General features: G+C 48.7%; 1 protein-coding gene across 1 annotated transcript in view; it reads left to right on the top strand.

Moving 5' to 3' along the window:
- LOC142310954 (cGMP-dependent protein kinase 2-like) overlaps positions 1-19,270 on the top strand; it is a 321,185-nt gene that overhangs the window by 153,972 nt on the left and 147,943 nt on the right. The window contains exons 7-8 of the mRNA XM_075348830.1: positions 2,839-2,916; positions 7,309-7,403. Of these exons, the coding sequence (XP_075204945.1) occupies positions 2,839-2,916; positions 7,309-7,403 (173 nt within the window). The remainder of the gene's footprint in view (positions 1-2,838; positions 2,917-7,308; positions 7,404-19,270) is intronic.

Genomic DNA, 19,270 nt, shown 5'->3' on the forward strand with positions numbered 1-19,270 from the left:
TGGGGGATGTAAGAATGCTCAGTATCCCAGGTGCATGGGGCGTTCTGCGTTCTTCCCTACCACACCTTCACTTTACATAATTTCTAGGGAGTCTGTCACACCTTTGAGGTTCTTTTGTTATAAATATGGGCATACAGGTAGCATAGAGGTGAAATTAGCCATATACCTGTATGCCTCCTGGATGAGGGGTTGTTTGTCAAAAACCCTCTTTTAACTCTTCTATCTTCCAGGCTATGGGGCATGTGCTGCCCAGAAGATAAGACTGCCTCTGGTCTTCATTAAACAGGATTTCTTCCCTCCTTCTCTCCATAGTCCCTGTGACATCAGGTGTGCAGCTGGAAATCCCGCGCCTGTGCATTGTGCCTGCCATCTCTCCCCTGGACGGTAAAGCAGCAGTGACTCCCCTGCGCCTGTGAACTTCATAATTGAAGCCTATGTCCACAGAAGGGCAGAGCAGTGCAGGGTAGACACATCAGGCATTATGTGTGACGCCCTGGACTAGCCAGGTAGTCACAGGTAGGCCCTTGCACAAACACCCTTCCCCTGATAAGGTACGAGCAGCCAACCTAAAAACCCTTGTCACCTCTCTGTGTTCAATGGTCACACCAGGGGGCGAAGCCAGGTGGTTGGCCACGCCCACCGAGGAGTCCAGAGGGCCTGAGACAGGAAAACAGTGAGTGAGCAGTGGAGTTTAGTCTAGAGTGTGTGGTGAAGTTCAAGTGCAGCAGGCCTGAGGCGTCAGGTCTGCAGCGGCAACACTGATCGGTGTCGGGGTCATAGCCCTGGTACCGCGGCAAGGAGGCAGACGGTGGTTGCCGCCTGCAGGAGCCGGGAAGACGGCTGGTGGAACCGTAAGGGACCGGGATGGGGTAGTGGCCTGCCGGTACCGAACCGGGGAACCAACTGGAAACCGGAGCACCAGGAGGGGTACTCAGACCCAAAACGAGGTCCAGAAGCCACTGGACCACGTTGAATTTACTGATTGAGGTCTGGACCTTAGGTCCTTTCCCGTCCCAAGACCCAAAAGATGGCAACAGCCCACCGAGGGGGATAGAAAGCCACCGCACAGGCAGAGAGATCCCACGGGCCAGCGCCTGCAGGCAAATGGGTCCCCGACACACATAAAGCCGGGGAGCGAACTACCGTTGCTGAAGCATAGGCAGTCAAGTTCTACAAAAAGAGGTGCAGGAGAAAGGCGGGAACCACCAACCTGGTGGACCAGACGCAGCCGGCTGCGGGCACCAACCACCATCCTTTTGGGTTTACCAGAGACTCACCGTCCCCGGGAGCCTTGTCAACGTCAGCGGTGGTGTCCACACTCCCCACAACCCGTGGGTGGCGTCACGAACTTACATCCCTAAACACCACGGCCTCGGCCGTGAATCTCTCCCCACTGAAATCCCCTCACGTAGCGCCAGCCTCCCTTCAGAGCGACGTAACCTCCGGGTCCGGAGGCGCTCGAGCCACCCACCAAACGAGCCCGGATCCGAGCGGCCAAGCGCGGGGTGGTACATTATCCGTAGGCGCAAGATATCTGCCCCCCCACCCGACATCGCAGGGACACCAGGGAAGAGGAGAAGAGGACTCCAGTATAATGAAGACTGGAGGCTGGCTTATCTTCTGGGTAGACCACGCCCCATAGCCCGGTCAGATGGGTGGCCAGAACTCTTGCACCTACGCATAATGCACAATGTGCAGGCGCGGGATTTCCAACCGCACACCTGATGAGGGACTATGAAAAGAAGGAGGGAAGGAATCTTGTATAATGAAGACCGGAGGTCGGCTTATCTTTTGGGCAGCGCACACCCCATAGCCCGGAAGATAGAAGATATAACAGGGGATTTTTGCCAAATGACCCCTCATCCAGGAGACAAGCAGGTATATGGCTAATTTTACCTTTATGCCACTTCTATGCCCATATTGGTAACTAAATAACTGCAAAAGGGCGACAAATTCCCCTTAATGGATAATATACCATAAAGTAGAAGAAAGACCATTGGGGATGCCACTTATTTTACCTAATTTGAGTTTCATGTGAGTTTTAATTTACATGGAACTGCTCTTTGAATGAAGATCAATTGTTGTTGACTTAGGAGTAGGGTCGACCAGTTTGTGTCTGTATTTTAAATATTGCTAAATCCAACCTACCTAAATCTTCTAAAGATAAGTTTAATTTTTGCATTGCTCATTGTTACTAGAAAACTGATTTATAATTGATTGTTATTAAAAATGTTGCTTTTATTCATTATTGTTCAGTCCCCCTTGCAGACAATGATCATATTTTAACAATATAAAGGATATATCCCATTGGGGACAACCCCCTATAAATTCTATTTATTTTTCTGTATAGTTAAGCAAAACGATATAACAATGTAACACATTTAGAAAAAAAAAGCTGAAAAGGAGGAAATACGGTAAATTACGCTAAGCAGAAAGAATGTAGGTATGAGGGGAAGTTTATGAATAGTAAGTAGGGGGAATAATAAGTTTTAAGTGAAATATTTCTGTTCTTTAAACATAAATGTTCTAGCAATTAGATGCTCAATGTCTGATCATTTTTATATCTGTGAAATACTTGATTTTCGGGAAAATAAGTTGAGAAAATAGGTGAAAACTACAATCAAAATAATTATATAGGTTGATTGCTGGAGATGCTTGGCACCCAGCGTACCATCATGATACTATTGTCAAGAGCGATACAGCTGGACAGTTTTAGGGCAAAAGGTCTTGGATATAATCACAATGCAGAAAGAAGAACTTTTGTTTCCATGATTATCACCCACAAGTTATCCTTGATTGCATTTCTCTGACTCAAACCTTATAATTTTCATTCTACAGGACTTTTATGACAAAGGGGATTATATCATCAGAGAAGGAGAAGAGGGCAACACGTTCTTCATAATTGCCAAAGGAAAGGTAAAAATGAACCTTGTTGAAACAAAATGTTTGATGCTTGGCTAGAACAGTTATTTAAAGAGGTGGTTCACTACTTATTTTTCCAAGCCATGTTGATATTATGTTCAGAAACAAGGCTTCTCTCAAATACCTTGTGTTGACAATGGTGCCTATAAACGTCACTATTGTGGTCCACTCATCCTCTTCACGTGAACCCACAGGCACCATGACATCTGATGTCCGGTGATGTCATGTCTACTTCCCAGTTGACCTGACATCACTGCCGCCGGCCCCAGTTTTCCTATATGACTGGGCTGTGTGTGGCCTTTTACCGCTTGTCACAGCCCAGCATTGCTCCTGCTTGCGGTGCTCTGCAGTGAAGGAGCGAGCAGAGAGATTCTGAACTGTGATGATCAGTGAAACATCATCCATTGACTCAGGACGACTGGGGCTGGCCGCGCTGATGTCAGATCAACTGGAAGTTTACATGATATCACCGGATCCCAGAGGTCACAGAGCCTGGGGTCATGAGAAGGGGATGAGCGGACCACAATATCGCTGCTCATAAGCACTATTGGCAACACAAGGTATTTGATAGAAGCCTTGTTTCTCAACATTATATCGATGTGGCCTGGAAAAATAAGTAGTGAATCACCTCTTTAAAGCAGAGGTGTAACTAGGTGTTCAATGGCTCTAACAGAAAATCTGTAACAGATCCAAAAACCTACCATTATTAATACTAATATCTTTGTATGTGTCAGAGGGGCTTAGAAGCCCTCACAGGCACACGGGCCAGGTGGGACTTCTACCTCTAAACCTTGAGAAAGAAGCATATACCTGACACAAACATGACAGAAGGCATTATAGTCAATGGGGTCCACTGGGCCTTGTTTGTATTATGTGATAAATCCAAATTTTTTATGAATTCTAGCTTTCTGTTACTATAACTTAACAGAAAACTAAGATATGCATATATATTTACTATCTGGTTAAAAAAATGGCCATTTTCACACTGGTAACTGAGAACTCATGTGTTTTGTACACTGGAGATAGGGCCATCTCATTATCATACACAGGGATCTAATAAAGGATAACAACTTATAAAGCTGGTGACAGATAACACAGACTCCACCATTAATAAATAAAATAAACAAAAAAATCTATATTGAATTAATATTTTGGGTGACCACCCCTTGCCTTCAAAACAGCATAATTTCTTCTAGGTACACTTGCACATATTTTTGAAGGAACTCGGCAGGAGGTTGTTCCAAACATCTTAAGGAACTTAACACAAATCCTTCTGTCTCTTCATGAAATCTAAGACACATTCAATTATGTTGAGATCTGGGCTTTGTGGTGGTCATATCATTTCTTGGACTCGGTAGTCTTCTTAAGATTGTTGTCCTGATGCACTATAAATTTGGAACCAATCAGACGCCTGCCTGATGGTACTGAATGACAGATAAGTGTATGCCTGTATATTTCTCTCAGCACTGATGATACCATTAATCCTTAGCAAATCCCCAATCGTATTTACTGAATTGCAGCCCAAACATGAAAGTAACCTCCTCCATTCTTCACTGTTGCTTATAGACCCTCATAATGGTACTGATCTCCAGCCCTTCAACAGTCAACCTGCCATCTATTACAGTCAAATATTGCAAATGTTGACTAATCAGTCAAGAGCACTTGCTGATATTTTTCTGCACCATAGTTCCTATATTTTTGTGCATAGTTAAGTTGCTTGGCTTTATTTCTATTTTGAAAGATGGTATGGCTTTTTGTTTGCAATTCTTTCTTGATTGCTCTGGCCAGAAGTCTCCAAACAGTAGATGGGGTGTAGCGCTATCTCACTGGTTGCTGCCAGTTCTAAACTGATTGCACTGCTGGATATCTTCTGATTCAGAAGGGAAGCACACATGATTTGCGTTATATCTGCTGCACTTAGTTTCCGTGGCTGGCCATTGTGTCCATGGTCAACATTGTCCATTTCTCAAATGAGCTTGAGCAGCACACCTTGAAACCCAATTACCTTTGGAATCTTTGTCCAGGAGAAACCTTTCTTGTCCTCTATAACTACCTTATGTCTTGTTTGTGTGCTCAGTCTTGCCATGGTGATTGACCTATAGCATGAAAAAATAACAAATTCATTCAAGTGATGAACCTTGACCTTAATGTCAGTGAATCTGTCTGGGATTACATGAAGAGGAAGAAGGATTTGTGCAAGCCTACATCCATGCAAGATTTGTGGTTAATACTCCAAAATACTTAGAGCAACCTCTACCGAGTTCCTCCAAAACCTGTGTGCAAGTTTGCCTAAAAAAATGATACTGTTTTGAAGGTAAAGGGTATAATGGGTGATGACTCCAAATATTGAATTTATTTAGATTTTTTTTTTTGTTCATTCACTTTGCTTTACGCTAACTGCTAAAATAAATTAACAGTACTAATTTTAAAAGTATTCTTACTTTGTAGTCTTTTTTTCGACATCTGTCTAAAACTTTTCCACACTAATAACATATATACGCATCAACATTGAAATTGCAACACCAAGAAAGAAAAATCGAGTTATGAAAATCACAGGATGTTATTATATGCAAATGGTGGCAAAAGGGAAATATAAATTTCAAAGCATCCTGATTTAATTAGTATTAAGTATTAGCACTATGTGTAGAAATCCCCACACTTACAAGCTTTGGCTGCTATCAGTGAGAATATTGATGAATGTCTGAGGCATGTTTTGCCGTGCTGAGAGCATTTAGGCTTGCAAATCGTTAAGATCACCGACCAATGACAACCCAGATGTGCATGATGCAAACATGTCTGAAGATGCTGTAACCTATGGTAGCATAGCTATGTGTCATTACAAACACCACTTACAACTTTCATCTCCCAGCAGTCAGCATGGGGGAAGGAGAGTAGATCACAGCTAACAGCACTGTAAGATGAGACCTACAAGAGGTGTTTGTAATGACACATGGCTGTGTGCCATTACATGTCTCCCAGGAGAAATTATTACTCATGCTGGGGGGAAAGTGCATGCCACCAACCAGAGATACATTTTTACTAATACCCACACTTGGCCTTAGCATGAATTATGATCTAAACCTTACAAACTAATAACCACACAATGAAAATGGGAAATCAAAAATAAAATATTTTGTTTACCGCCACATCCACTACTTCATAATGTGGCAAGTTTAAAATGCTAAACGTCTAGGTTCTTCTTAATAGTAGCATTAACAGCATGATGCTTAAAAAGGATATATATATATATATATATATATATATATATATATATATATATATATATATATATATATTAAAAGAAAAAAAATCATTAAGAGAATGTCTAATTAGGTCAGATTTTTACATTCTACAGGATACAGATTACGCTGCATGGCATGACAGTGAGCAGTTTCCAGTTAGAATGGAATGTGTATAGCCTCAATACAAAAACAACAAGATGTCTACAGCTGCCAGTTGTGCATTAACATATTGCTCCGGCTGTGCTAATCGGGGTTATGAACTTCACTTTATATTTTTTCCTGGATAACTTATAAAAAAATCATAGACAACAATATTTTTTACTGACACATTGGAAAATCATAGACAATCATTTTAAGTGACCCATGTCCACAGCCCATAATTCTGATATGAAGATATCAGCTGCACTCTCAAAAAAATCATGGATCCCTTAATTTTCTTAACGGATAGTGCAAAAAAGCGCCATATTTTTCCAGACTGTCCTGGAATTGCTGGACAGCTGGCAAACCAGTTGCTAATCATTACAGTGGATGAGATAGCAATCTCCTTCTTTGCTGCAGACCTATTTGTTGGCAGTGATTGGAATTAGAGCTGACTTTTTAAGCCGCTCATATTGAAACACAGCCCCTTCTGGTGTTGATACAAATTAAATGTGGTTGGCTCTCACTTTTGCCAGTGATACGCCAGTTTCTCATTTAAGTAATTAAGAGTCTGCTTGAATTTGAGGAGATTTTCTACATGAAAATAAAAGATCCAAATAGGCATGAACAGACCTGCAAGTGCAGGCTCTCGGGATTCCCTGTAAACATTATGTTGTAGACTCATCTGGCAACTGCTCTGTTCTCATAGAAGCTGATTTTCTCAATGATGAAATATAAATTTAGCTCATTAAAGAACAAAACAGCCTTACTAACCATGGGCAGGAACAAACAAAACAATGCTTTATGCCGTTAATGCTCCTACTACCGGTGCTTCTAAACAATATAAAGTTCAATAGCTTAAGACCTTCAAATTGATTAATTACAAGGCAGCAGGCCAAAAGATTACAAAGTGCATGACTCAACTATTGCGAACATAGCGGGAGCATACAAATAAGCTGAAGGATGGTGTTTGTCACTTTACCGATTTTATGCTTTTTTTGTCTAGGTGTGTGTGACTCAAGCAGTGGAAGGGTCTCAAGAACAGCAAGAAATCAAATCCTTAGGAGTTGGTGATTACTTTGGAGAAAAAGCATTAATTAGGTAAAGTTTGGATAGTTATACTCTTATGATAATTGAATTTTTTCCAAAGACGCATATCATTGTAGCCATACATTGTTCGCTAATATGATGTTGATAAAAGAGTACTGCAGCACTCTGAAAGTGCCAAGATATATGTGAACATTGAACATATGAACTAGAGCTACATTATTGCTATATGAAATATACTGTACTTATAAATTAGCCAATTCATGAGAACCCCGCAGCCGCAGCAAGGCATCCTTTTTTGATAGGACTCTAACCTAATATCATGCCTTTCCAAGGCAAGCCAATACATTTCTGGGCAGGTAGGATCCAGAATTAATCAAAAGATACCCTTAGGCTGCAGGAGGAGTGCTCAGTTAGAAATAATAGTAATTTGTTATTTAAATAGCAACAACATATTTTGCAGCACTTTAAAATTCAGAGGAGACATGTACATACAATATCAGACATTACAGAATAACAAAATTCAGATACCAGGAGGAGTGAGGGCTTACAATCTATGAGGAAATAGGGGAGGCACAAAAGGTAAAAACTGGGGAGGCGAGGAAAAGCTTGTCATATATGGTCCTGCCATCAATATAATAGGGGATTCAAATCCAGCTGTGTGGACCAGTCACCATCCAGAATTCATACAAGTATAGAGTGTAAAAAAGTACATGAAGAAAAATGCAACCAGCAGATACTGGGGACAGGAATTGGAAGAAAATTTAGTAAAGGCCAGAATAGAAATAGTTAGATGAGTGAGGTGAGGTCATAGGCTGGTCTCAAGAAATGCATTTTTAAGGCCCACTTAAAAGTGTGGACATTGGGAATGAATCAAATTGTTCTTGGTAGTGTGTTCCTGAACATTGGCGCAGCTCACAAGAAATCTTGGAGATGGGAGTGGGAGGTTCAAATTATTGAGGATGTCAGTCATAGGTCATTAGCAGAATGGAAGATACGGGTTAAGTGATAGACAGAGATGAGAGAGGTGATGTACCGTAGGTAGGTGCAGATCTGTGGAGCGCTTTGTTGGTGAGTGTGATAAGTTTATATTGGACTCTGTAGCGGATAGGCAACCAGTGAAATGACTGGCACAGAGCAGAGGCATCAGTGAAGCGATTGGATACGAAAATAATCCTGGCTGTAGCATTCAGGGTGGATTGGAGAGGGTAGAGTTTAGTAACAAGGAGACCACTTAGTAGAGAATTACAGTAATCCAGATGAGAATGAATAAGAGTAGCGATAAAGGAAGAGCCCGGACTGCTGCCCCAAAGGGGCTCAAGGGAGGGCTACATGACTAGGAGGGATGCCAGGCCATAGGGTTAATCAGGGGTTAATGGAGAAAGTCAGTTTGAGCGCGAAATTTGGGGGTGGTGCTAAGGGTCAGTTAGGATCAGGGGTCAGTGTGATTGGTCAGGGGGTGGTGCTATAGGGGGTCGTATATAGGGCAGGTCAGAGGGGGGTGGGCCATTCCTACCTGGACAGTGACTGGAATCGTTCCCGCCCGCCCGCCCTGATTTTGGATTCGACATCGACGAGGAAGAGGAGGAAGATCGTATTTGTCGCAGCAGCGGAAAGGAGGGGGGTGTCTGAAGGTGGGGGTTTGCACAGAGGAGAGGACGGAACCCAGTTCCGGAGTGGGTTACCTCTAGCGGTGCAATGTTTGGTAAACGGGTCCTGCTGGGTTGAGTCTCAGCAGGACATGGTGTGGGCAACATCTGGCTTGGGCTCTCGAGTCGGTGTGTTGCGGCTGAGGGTCAGGAGGTGGGCTGATGTTGCAAGGAACATTTTGGTTAACCTTCAGGTACCCCCCCCCTCCTTTTTTCGAGGGTTCTTCAATGAAGAATTGTTTGTTACATGGTTTATGTTTTTGTTAATAATAAATGGGGCTGCTGTGGCCTTTATATCCAATGTCACGCAGTGTTTGTGTTTATTTTAGATAAGAACCCTGGGGGGGGGTAGGGGGATGTTGGGTGGAGGTCAAGGCCTTTAGTCAGACATTCCGAAGTCATAGTTTTTGCAGAATCAACCGTAAGAAAAGTTCAAATTCTAGAGATGTTTTTGAGGTGAGGGTGACATGAGCAAGTGAGTGAATGGATGTGGGGAGTGAAGGAGAGATCTCAGTCAAATATAACCCCAAGACAGCGGGCGTGCTCTTGAGGCGTAATGGTAGAGCTACACACAGAAATGCTTATTTTGGGTTTGGGAAGGTTAGGAGAGGGAGGAAACAGGAGACGTTCAGTTTTTGACAAGTTCAGTTTTAGATAGAGGGAGGACATGATGTTGGAGGCAGCAGGCAGACAATTACTGGTATTTTGTAATAATACAGGGGTGATGTCAGGAGATGATGTATACAGTTGGGTGTCATCAGCATAAAGATGGTACTGAAAACCAAATCTGCTGATGGTTTGTCCAATAAGGGCAGTATATAGAGAGAAGAGAAGGAGGTCTAGGACTGAACCCTGAGGAAACCGGACCATAAGGGTCAGAGGAGAGCAAGAGGAGCCAGCAAAAGATACAGTGAAGGAGAGGTCAGAGAGGTACCGTAGGAGTAGAACCAGGAGAGAATGGTGTCCTAGAGCCCGAAAGAGCAGAGCATAGTGAGGAGGAACTGGTGATTCACGGTGTTAAATGCAGCAGTGAGTTCTAGGAGAATCAGCAGGGAGTAGTGACTATTAGATTTAGCTGTTATTAGATTATTAGAGACTTTAGTTAGCGCACTTTCAGTAGAGTGTAAGGAGTGTAAAATGTATTGTGGAGGGTCGAGGAGAGTTATCTGACAGATAGCGGATTAGACGGGAGTGGACCAAGCATCCCAGAAAAAGAGGTAGGGAAAGTCCTCAAATAGTAAATACAAAAAACTGACCAGTACCTTTTAAACAGAATAAAGCAAGTGTGAATAGGTGTAAGCTGCTATGACTACATAGTATATACAGTACACAAAAGAGTAGAGCAGCACTCTGCAAGCACCAAGATCTATGTGAACATTGAACATATGAAATTGAAACTGCACTACTGCTCTATGAAATCTATATATATAATTGCCTTATTCTGTCTGTCTGTCAGTCATGCTCCAAAATTGTGTCACGGTAACATGTCCTTACGGTGACACAAAGCTGATTGGCCGCTGGGTTCGCCATGGCCCCGCCCCCCCCCCCCACGGATTGGCCTCTCGCCCTGGCTCTCTGCAGGCCCCGCCCCCCTCACGCAATGCACACTCGCTCTGGCCCCGCCCCCCGCACGCAATGCACGCTCGCTCTGGCCCCACCCCCCACACGCATTCTCCCAACTGACACGGAGCCCCAGGTGAGTACACACACACACACACACACACACACATCACACTCACTCTCACACACACCTCACACACACATCACATCCACACACTCACAACATCCTGGGATATCGCTTGCTTCTCGGCCGCGATACTGTGCTGTGAGCTTTCAGGACCTGCCGTAGGATCACATGGCCAGAAGCATGTGGTATCTCCGGATGTTGTGAGTATGAGCGCGTATGTGTAATATCGTCAATGTGTGTGTGCGTGAGTGTATGCGATCGGGTGGGTGTGAGTGTATGCGATTGGGTGGGTGTGTGTGTGTGTGGGTGTGTGTGTGAGTGTATACGATCGGATCTGTGAGTGTCGGCAGAGGAGCACGGCGTGCTGGAGGAGGCTGGGAGGAGAGAGGCTGATCCTGGGGAAGGCTGGGAGGGTGGAGGCTGAGAGAAGAGAGGCTGATGTTGGGGGAGGCTGAGGCTGGGGTAGGCTGGGAGGAGAGAGGCTGATGCTGGGGACAGAAAAGGCTGATGCTGTGGGCATAGAGGCTGATGCTGCGGGCAGAGAGGCTGATGCTGCGGGCTGAAAGGCTGATGCTGCGGGAACAGAGGCTGATGCTGCGGGCACAGAGGCTGATGCTGCGGGCACAGAGGCTGATGCTGCGGGCACAGAGGCTGATGCTGCGGGCAGAGAGGCTGATGCTGCGGGCACAGAGGCTGATGCTGCGGGCACAGAGGCTGATGCTGCGGGCACAGAGGCTGATGCTGCGGGCAGAGAGGCTGATGCTGCGGGCAGAGAGGCTGATGCTGCGGGCACAGAGGCTGATGCTGCGGGCAGAAAGGCTGATGCTGCGGGCAGAGAGGCTGATGCTGCGGGCACAGAGGCTGATGCTGCGGGCACAGAGGCTGATGCTGCGGGCAGAGAGGATGGACCACGTTTGGGAGTGCGCAGCATGGCAGATGGACCACGTTTGGGAGTGCGCAGCATGGCGGATGGACCACGTTTGGGAGTGCGCAGCATGGCGGATGGAGCACGTTTGGGAGTGCGCAGCATGGCGGATGGAGCACGTTTGGGAGTGCGCAGCATGGCGGATGGAGCACGTTTGGGAGTGCACAGCATGGCGGATGGAGCACGTTTGGGAGTGCGCAGCATGGCGGATCGAGCACGTTTCGGAGTGCGCAGCATGGCGGATGGAGCACGTTTGGGAGTGCGCAGCATGGTGGATGGAGCACGTTTGGGAGTGCGCAGCATGGCGGATGGAGCACGTTTGGGAGTGCGCAGCATGGCGGATGGAGCACGATGGGGAGTGCGCAGCATGGGAGATGGAGCACGTTTGGGAGTGCGCAGCATGGCGGATGGAGCACGATGGGGAGTGCGCAGCATGGGAGATGGAGCACGATGGGGGGTGCGCAGCATGGGGGATGGAGCACGATGGGGGGTGCGCAGCTTAGGGGATGGAGCACGATGGGGGGTGCGCAGCTTAGGGGATGGAGCACGATGGGGGTGCGCAGCTTGGGGGATTGAGCACGATGGGGGGTGCGCAGCATGGGGGATGGAGCACGATGGGGGGTGCGCAGCATGGGGGATGGAGCACGATGGGAGGTGCACACCTCCCCCCAACACACACACACACGTGCACTGCACAACACACACACACTGGGAAACACAAACACCGCCCTACACAGACACTCACACACACAGACAACGCTGCACACACACAACACCCAACACACAAACACCGCGGCATACATAAATATACGCACATACCGCGCAACACACACACTGCACAAAACATACCTCCCCCAAAACACACACAAACCACGCAACACACACACAATGCTACAGACGCACAGCGCTCCACAAACAACGCAACACACGCAACACACACAACGCAACACACAAACAACACCGCTCTCACCCCCCGCCACACCCAGACAACACCCAGAACATGTACAGCGCCCTACACAAACACTTGGTAACTACACACAACAACATCTATATATATATATAACAAAAATCATACATGAACTACACAATACGTAAATTCTAGAATACCCGATGCGTAGAATCGGGCCACCTTCTAGTATACATATAAACATGTAGGTACATAGCACATCAATTGGAAAATTCATGTGAGCCCTTCAGTAGTGGCAAGGCTTCCTTGTTTGACGGGACCCTAACCCAATATCATGCCTCTCAGAGACTAAAAGCCTACAATTTATGAGTAGGTAGGATCCAGCATTAATCTAAAGATGGATGGAATGAGTGCTCAGTCAGAAAAGGAGATAGTCTAAGTCCTCCAAAATTGGTATTGTTGACTTGTAGTTCAGATAGGTCATTAATATCAGATCAGTGAGTGCCCAACACTTCCACCAATCAGATGTTGTTTGCTCCTGTGGTGGCTGGATGTAAAATTGAACTGAGCTGCACTAAGCAGCTATGTTCAATATGTAGCAGATGGTGCTATGTACTGCAGAACAGTGCTTATTCAGCAGCAGTACAGCTCTTTTCACTGTTTACATCTGGCTACTGCCAGGGCTACAGTGATCAGAGCTGATAGGTGAGTGTGTCGGAAGTCGGACCCCCACATCTCATATTTATGACCTATCCTAAGTTCACCATATGGATATGTCATCAGATCACAAGAGTATACAGCTCTAATTGCTATTTATGGTATAAAAAGTCTCGAGCTGGAGCCACCACTAATGAAACCTTTTTTCTCAGCCCCAGTGCCTCTACAACAACAGTAACTAAACAAACAGAACTTTCATATTTTTGTGATTCTCAGCTAAGGTGCTTTACTGTCCACTGTTCATTATTACAAATGTAAATCTTGGCTACCACGGATTGAATGCGCCCAACATAACCAATAATATTGACCAAATGTCCTCAACTTTGAAATAGATGAAACACAGGAGGACATTTATATATGTGATTGATGTTTTATTATTCCCTAATTTGGCTCACAGTGGCCTTTTTTAAGTATCTTTAATGCAATAAGTTACACAGAACAAGACATGATGCATACAAACCAGTGGAGTGTAGTTTCACATGTAAATGGTCTTTTCTCAGTAATATAGAACATGTGTAGTGTGAATTACCTAACCTTACATTTTGTCATTAGTCTTGAAAAGAGAGACTGGTTAGAGGATTAGAGATTAGTATAGATTCTGCTACACTGCCAGTATACAAAGTACAGTGGAAATCAAATATTGATCTACTGGAAGCCCAAGAAGAAATGTTAATGAAGCTGTTTGCAAATGAACCATCTAAGGCTACTTTCACACATCCGGTTTGAGCCCTGCGGCTCAATCCGGCTGTGAAAACTATGCAACGGATGCGGCGAAAACACCGCATCCTTTGCATAAGTTTTTACATGCGGCCCGTCCGTTGTTTTCCGGTTGCGGCATGCTACTGAGCATGCGCAGTGTAAAAAACCGCATGCGGAGACCCCGGATGCGTTTTTTTCCGCATCGCGCCGCATCCGGCCTCCATAGGTATGCATTGAAAAATGCGCCGCAGCGGCCGGATGCGGCGCAATGCGGTGTTTTTTGCCGGAGCAAAAAATGTTGCAGGGGACGTTCGATCCGGCCGCCGCATCGGCTAAATCTGCCGCATGCGGCCAAAACCGGACCGAACGCAAGCCCCTGCGGCACAATACGGCACTAATGTAAGTCTATGCAAAAAAAAACCGCAACTGGCGTTACTGTGTCGCCCTGGGCAAGCCAGGGGACACAGGTCACAACACCACCACACCCCACACTCCAGGTAGGCACACCTGCTAACCAGAAATCCTTGTTGCCTTCCTCCAGAGGTTGATGATGCACACCAGGGGGTGGGCCAGGCGGTTGGCTCCGCCCACCAAGGAGCTCACAACTCTGGAGGCAGGAAGAAACCAGGCAGTTGAGTCCAGGAGGAGGAAGTGGAAGGAGATAGCTCAGGGAGGAGCAGGAGTGAGGAGCTAAAGTGGAGGAGTTAAGAAAGTGAAAGTGAGAGTAGAAAAGGAGGAAGAAGCAAGTAAAGTGACAGAAGGAAAGAAAGCCTGAGAGCCCAGCTTTGTGTAGGGCCAGAACAGCAAGGTCAGCGACGGCGGTGACTGTTTGGAGGGGGACAGTTTGGAAGTTCCTGGAAGGACCCCGTTGGCTGTGTGCCCGGTGGTCTGGAGCAGTGTTCCGAAGGACAGTCAGCACCAGGGCAGGGGCCTCTCGGACCCCGGCAAGGCTAGGAGTCGCCAAATTTGCCAAATCCGTCAGTGACGGGGACGCAGATCCCCCAACAGCCAAGTCCCGATTGACGGCAACAGCCCGACCATTACCGGGGAGACACCGCCACCGCCAGGGCACAAGTTTCCCCAGGGCCAGCGCCTGCGGGCAAAGTGTAGAGCTCCTCCGGCCCAGATTGCAGCCGGGGAGCGGGTAACCGGAGGGAATCCACCGCTACCATCAGTCAACACAGGTGCAAGGAAGAGAAACGTCACCGTTACCTACCGGGAGTGCAGGTGCAGCCGTCTGTGGGACCGTCCTACCAGCCGTTGGTTTACCGTACAGACTGTGTCCGTGTGTCAGGCTGAGTGAGTACCATAGTGCCGCAAGGCACAGCGCTGCCCCCGCGTCCCTGCGCCCTCCAGGCCCTACACTTCACATCTCATCACCAGGCCCCGGGATCACCAACCCCTACCCACGGAGGGGCAACACAACACCTGGCTGCTCCGCATCACCATCCCCGGGACCGCCACACTGAGCAGCGGTGGTGCAATCACCACAACCGTGGGTGGCGTCACGAACTATAACAATCCCCACACCCAACAAACACCCCCCTTTCACTCACGGGCGAGGAGTGTCGCTCGAGACACCCCGGGATCCGGCCCACGGCTCGAGCCACCAGGAGCAACTGCCGGACCCGAGCAGAAGGGGTGAGCGCGGTGTGCTGACACCCTCCTCCCCGCCCGCGACAACTTGGCGTCACGAACAGGATCTTACCGCTCTGCCGTCAGGTAGAGGTGCGCCTTGTTACCGCCGGAGGCATCCGGCAGGAAAATTTCAGAAGCCGCCATCTTTGGCGCGAAAAGTTCCCGCTCGAGCGTCTTCTCGAGCAGTAGAAGCGCGAAGGCCAAAACCCCGCCCCGAGAGAGGAGGGGCCGGAAAGAGCTAAGGGGGACGGAAACAAGATGTCTGCGCCCGACGGAGCCGCTGGAGGAGCGGTGGTCGCAGCCGCAGCGGCACACGCGGATGGGAATGGGCCTGCCCAAGTCCCGGTTGTACCGGCGGGAGGTGCCGCGGCCCCCGCGCTTGCTCAGGTCATGCCGTTTTCCTTGCCCTATGCACCCGGAGCTGCCTGGATACCGCAGTATGACGGGAAACCGGATGCCCTACAGGCTTTCCGGAAGAAGCTTAATCCGTTGCTAGAGCTGTATCCCCTGACTGATAAGCAACGTGCGGCGATAGTGCTAGGCCAGTTAACCGGTGCGGCGGAGCAGGAAGCGGAGACCTGGGCCGAGGGGGACCGGCTCTCTGTAGCCGCCATCTTCGAGAGGCTACAGACTGCCTTCGAGACCCGGACCGAAGCTGAGCTGAGGATGCAGTTTTACCAGTGCCGGCAACGAGCTGGGGATAGCATTCGGGACTATGCTCTACGTCTGCAGACCGCCCTCCGCACGCTGAAGCGGGTGAACTCTATTAATGAGGCGGATAGCAACAAGATGTTAGTGGAGCAATTTACGCAGGGGATGAGGTCCCCTGAGGATCGTAAACAACTCCGGCTGTGGGCCCTAGAACACCCTGATGTGGACTTCGCTGTGTTAAAGGAGCGGGCTATTAAAGCACTACAGCCCCTAGCTGCTGAAGTTCTGGAACCCGTCCCGTGGCCCGTCGAGACGGCTCCTGTTATGGCGGCCTCAGCCAAACCAACCTCTGTAATGCCTGCAGCCCCGAGCAGCACCGTCGAAGAGTTGGCCGCCCAGGTCCGTCGCCTGGACGGAGACCTTGCCAAAATCCTTGCTGCACTGCAACCTCTGACCAGATCCCAGCCTCCAGCGCAGATACAGCTCGCTGACAGTCCCGAAGATGTTCCCTGGATGCAGCGGAGAAGCGTTAACAACCCGCGGAGCAGACCTCCAATCTGCTACAAGTGCCGTAAGCCGGGCCATTATTACCGACAGTGCCCGTTAAATGAGCAACCCCTGGGGCCCCGGGCCAATCCTCAGGAGTAGAACACCGTGGCCCCCCGGACTGGCGAGACCGATATGTCGGGGCCCGCCCTATCATCCCCGTGGCTGTGGACGGCATACCAGTGATGGCTCTCTTGGACACTGGATCACAGGTAACTACCATACCGTACACGTTGTATCAGCAGTATTGGGCCACAGACGAGCTGGCGCCTCCAGACCCTAGTATAAATTTGATTGCCGCTAATGGACTTCCATTGACCCAGGTGGGGTATAAAGAAGTGGCTATGACAGTGGGGCAAGCTGAACTGCAACATCAGGGCATGATTGTGATCATGAATGAACCCAGTGATCATAACCCGAAAATAGTGCTGGGAACCAATGTGATGGAACACTGCATGGCTGATGTGTTGAACCTTTTGCAACGGCTAGCCGCCACGGCGGCGGGGAGCCGGCAGAGGGCTGTGCAGCGTGAGATCCGCGCCCTGATGTACCGCCAGCATGTAAGCTCAACCGGAGGGGAGATTGGTGGAGTGCGAGTGATGGATGTTGCTCCATTGACTGTGCCCCCTAGGAGTGAGATGATGATCTGGTGTAGGGCAGCAGTAGGGCCTCAGGGGCGTGACTACCCTGCGATGATGGAGCCCATGCCTTCCGAGCACTGGCCCACTGTAGTGGCCGCCCGAGGGGTGGTAGATGTGAAGAAAGGGAGAGTGCCTGTGAGAGTGTTGAACTGTGGGGAGGAAGAAGTCAGGCTCCCCCGGTATGCCACCATTGCCAAACTGCTCACCCTGGACCCTCACACTATCCAGGAAGCCCGTCCATCCACACTCCCACCTACCACCAGCACTTCCCCACCCCAGGGGGACACCAAGGAGTGGCACCAACAGCTACATGTGGGCACTGATGATACCCCTACACATCACAGGGCAGGGGTACACCGGGTAGTGCAGGAGTACGAACAGGTTTTCAGTAAGCACCCCCTAGACTTTGGGCAGATCAAGGGGGTCCAACACCACATTCCCACGGGTGAACATCCCCCTATCAAAGAGAGGTATAGACCTATTCCCCCTGCACATTACCAGTGTGCCAAAGATATGTTGAAGAATATGAAGGAGGCAGGGGTTATTCGGGACAGTTGTAGTCCCTGGGCCGCTCCGTTGGTACTGGTCAAGAAGAAGGATGGTACCATGCGGATGTGTGTGGACTACCGGAAGATCAACCAGATAACCCATAAAGATGCCTATCCATTGCCTCGTATTGAAGAATCTTTGGCTGCACTGAGAACTGCAAACTACTTCTCGACCCTTGACCTCACCAGCGGATACTGGCAAGTGGCCGTGGCCCCCGAGGACCGGGAGAAGACCGCCTTCACCACCCCGATGGGGCTCTGCGAATTCAATAGCATGCCGTTTGGGCTGTGCAATGCCCCCGGGACCTTCCAACGGTTGATGGAGTGCTGTTTGGGACATTTAAACTTCGAGACCGTCCTGCTGTATTTGGATGATGTGATTGTTTATTCCCAGACGTATGAAGCCCATCTGGAGCACCTGGCCGAGGTGTTCGCGTCCCTTGCCAAGTTCGGGATGAAGTTGAAGCCCTTGAAGTGCCATCTGCTGAAACCCAGGGTGCAGTATCTAGGACATGTGGTGAGTGCGGATGGTGTTGCCCCCGACCCTGAGAAGATCACTGCCATCCAGAGCTGGCCAAGACCAACCACAGTGAGGGAAGTAAGGCAGTTCCTGGGTCTGGTAGGGTACTATCGGCGTTTTATAAAGGGGTACACGAAGATGGCTGCCCCCATGCAAGATCTCCTCGCGGGACAGACCAAAGGTGGTAGACCCATTGGAGCCCCACTGTTGTGGGAGGACAAGCATGAGGAGTCCTTTGGCCAGTTGAAGGCGGCCTTGACCGGAGAAGAGGTCTTGGCGTACCCTGACTATGGGCGCCCGTTCATTCTCCACACAGACGCCAGTAACGTGGGGCTAGGAGCGGTCTTGTCCCAGGTCCAGGATGGAAAGGAGAAGGTGATTGCCTACGCCAGCCGAAAACTCCGGCCGACCGAAAGGAACCCTGAGAACTATAGCTCCTTCAAGCTCGAGCTATTGGCGTTGGTGTGGGCTATCACAGAGCGGTTCCGCCACTACCTGGCGGCAGCAAAATTCACCGCGTTTACGGACAACAATCCGTTAACTCACCTGAACACGGCCAAGTTGGGCGCGCTGGAGCAGCGGTGGGTAGCCCGGTTAGCCAACTATGATTTCACCATAAAGTACCGAGCTGGTCGTGTCAACATCAATGCAGATGCACTCTCCTGGATGCCCCATTTGTCAGAAGAGGGGTGTGAGGACGACGACCTCGAGGAGATTGAGCTGCCTGCGTTTCACCAGCCGCCTACTGAGAGGGTACAGGTATGTCAGCAAAGGGTGGATCTGGACCCGCGGC

Source organism: Anomaloglossus baeobatrachus, chromosome 5 (assembly GCF_048569485.1).
Source record: "Anomaloglossus baeobatrachus isolate aAnoBae1 chromosome 5, aAnoBae1.hap1, whole genome shotgun sequence".
NCBI lineage: Eukaryota > Metazoa > Chordata > Amphibia > Anura > Aromobatidae > Anomaloglossus > Anomaloglossus baeobatrachus.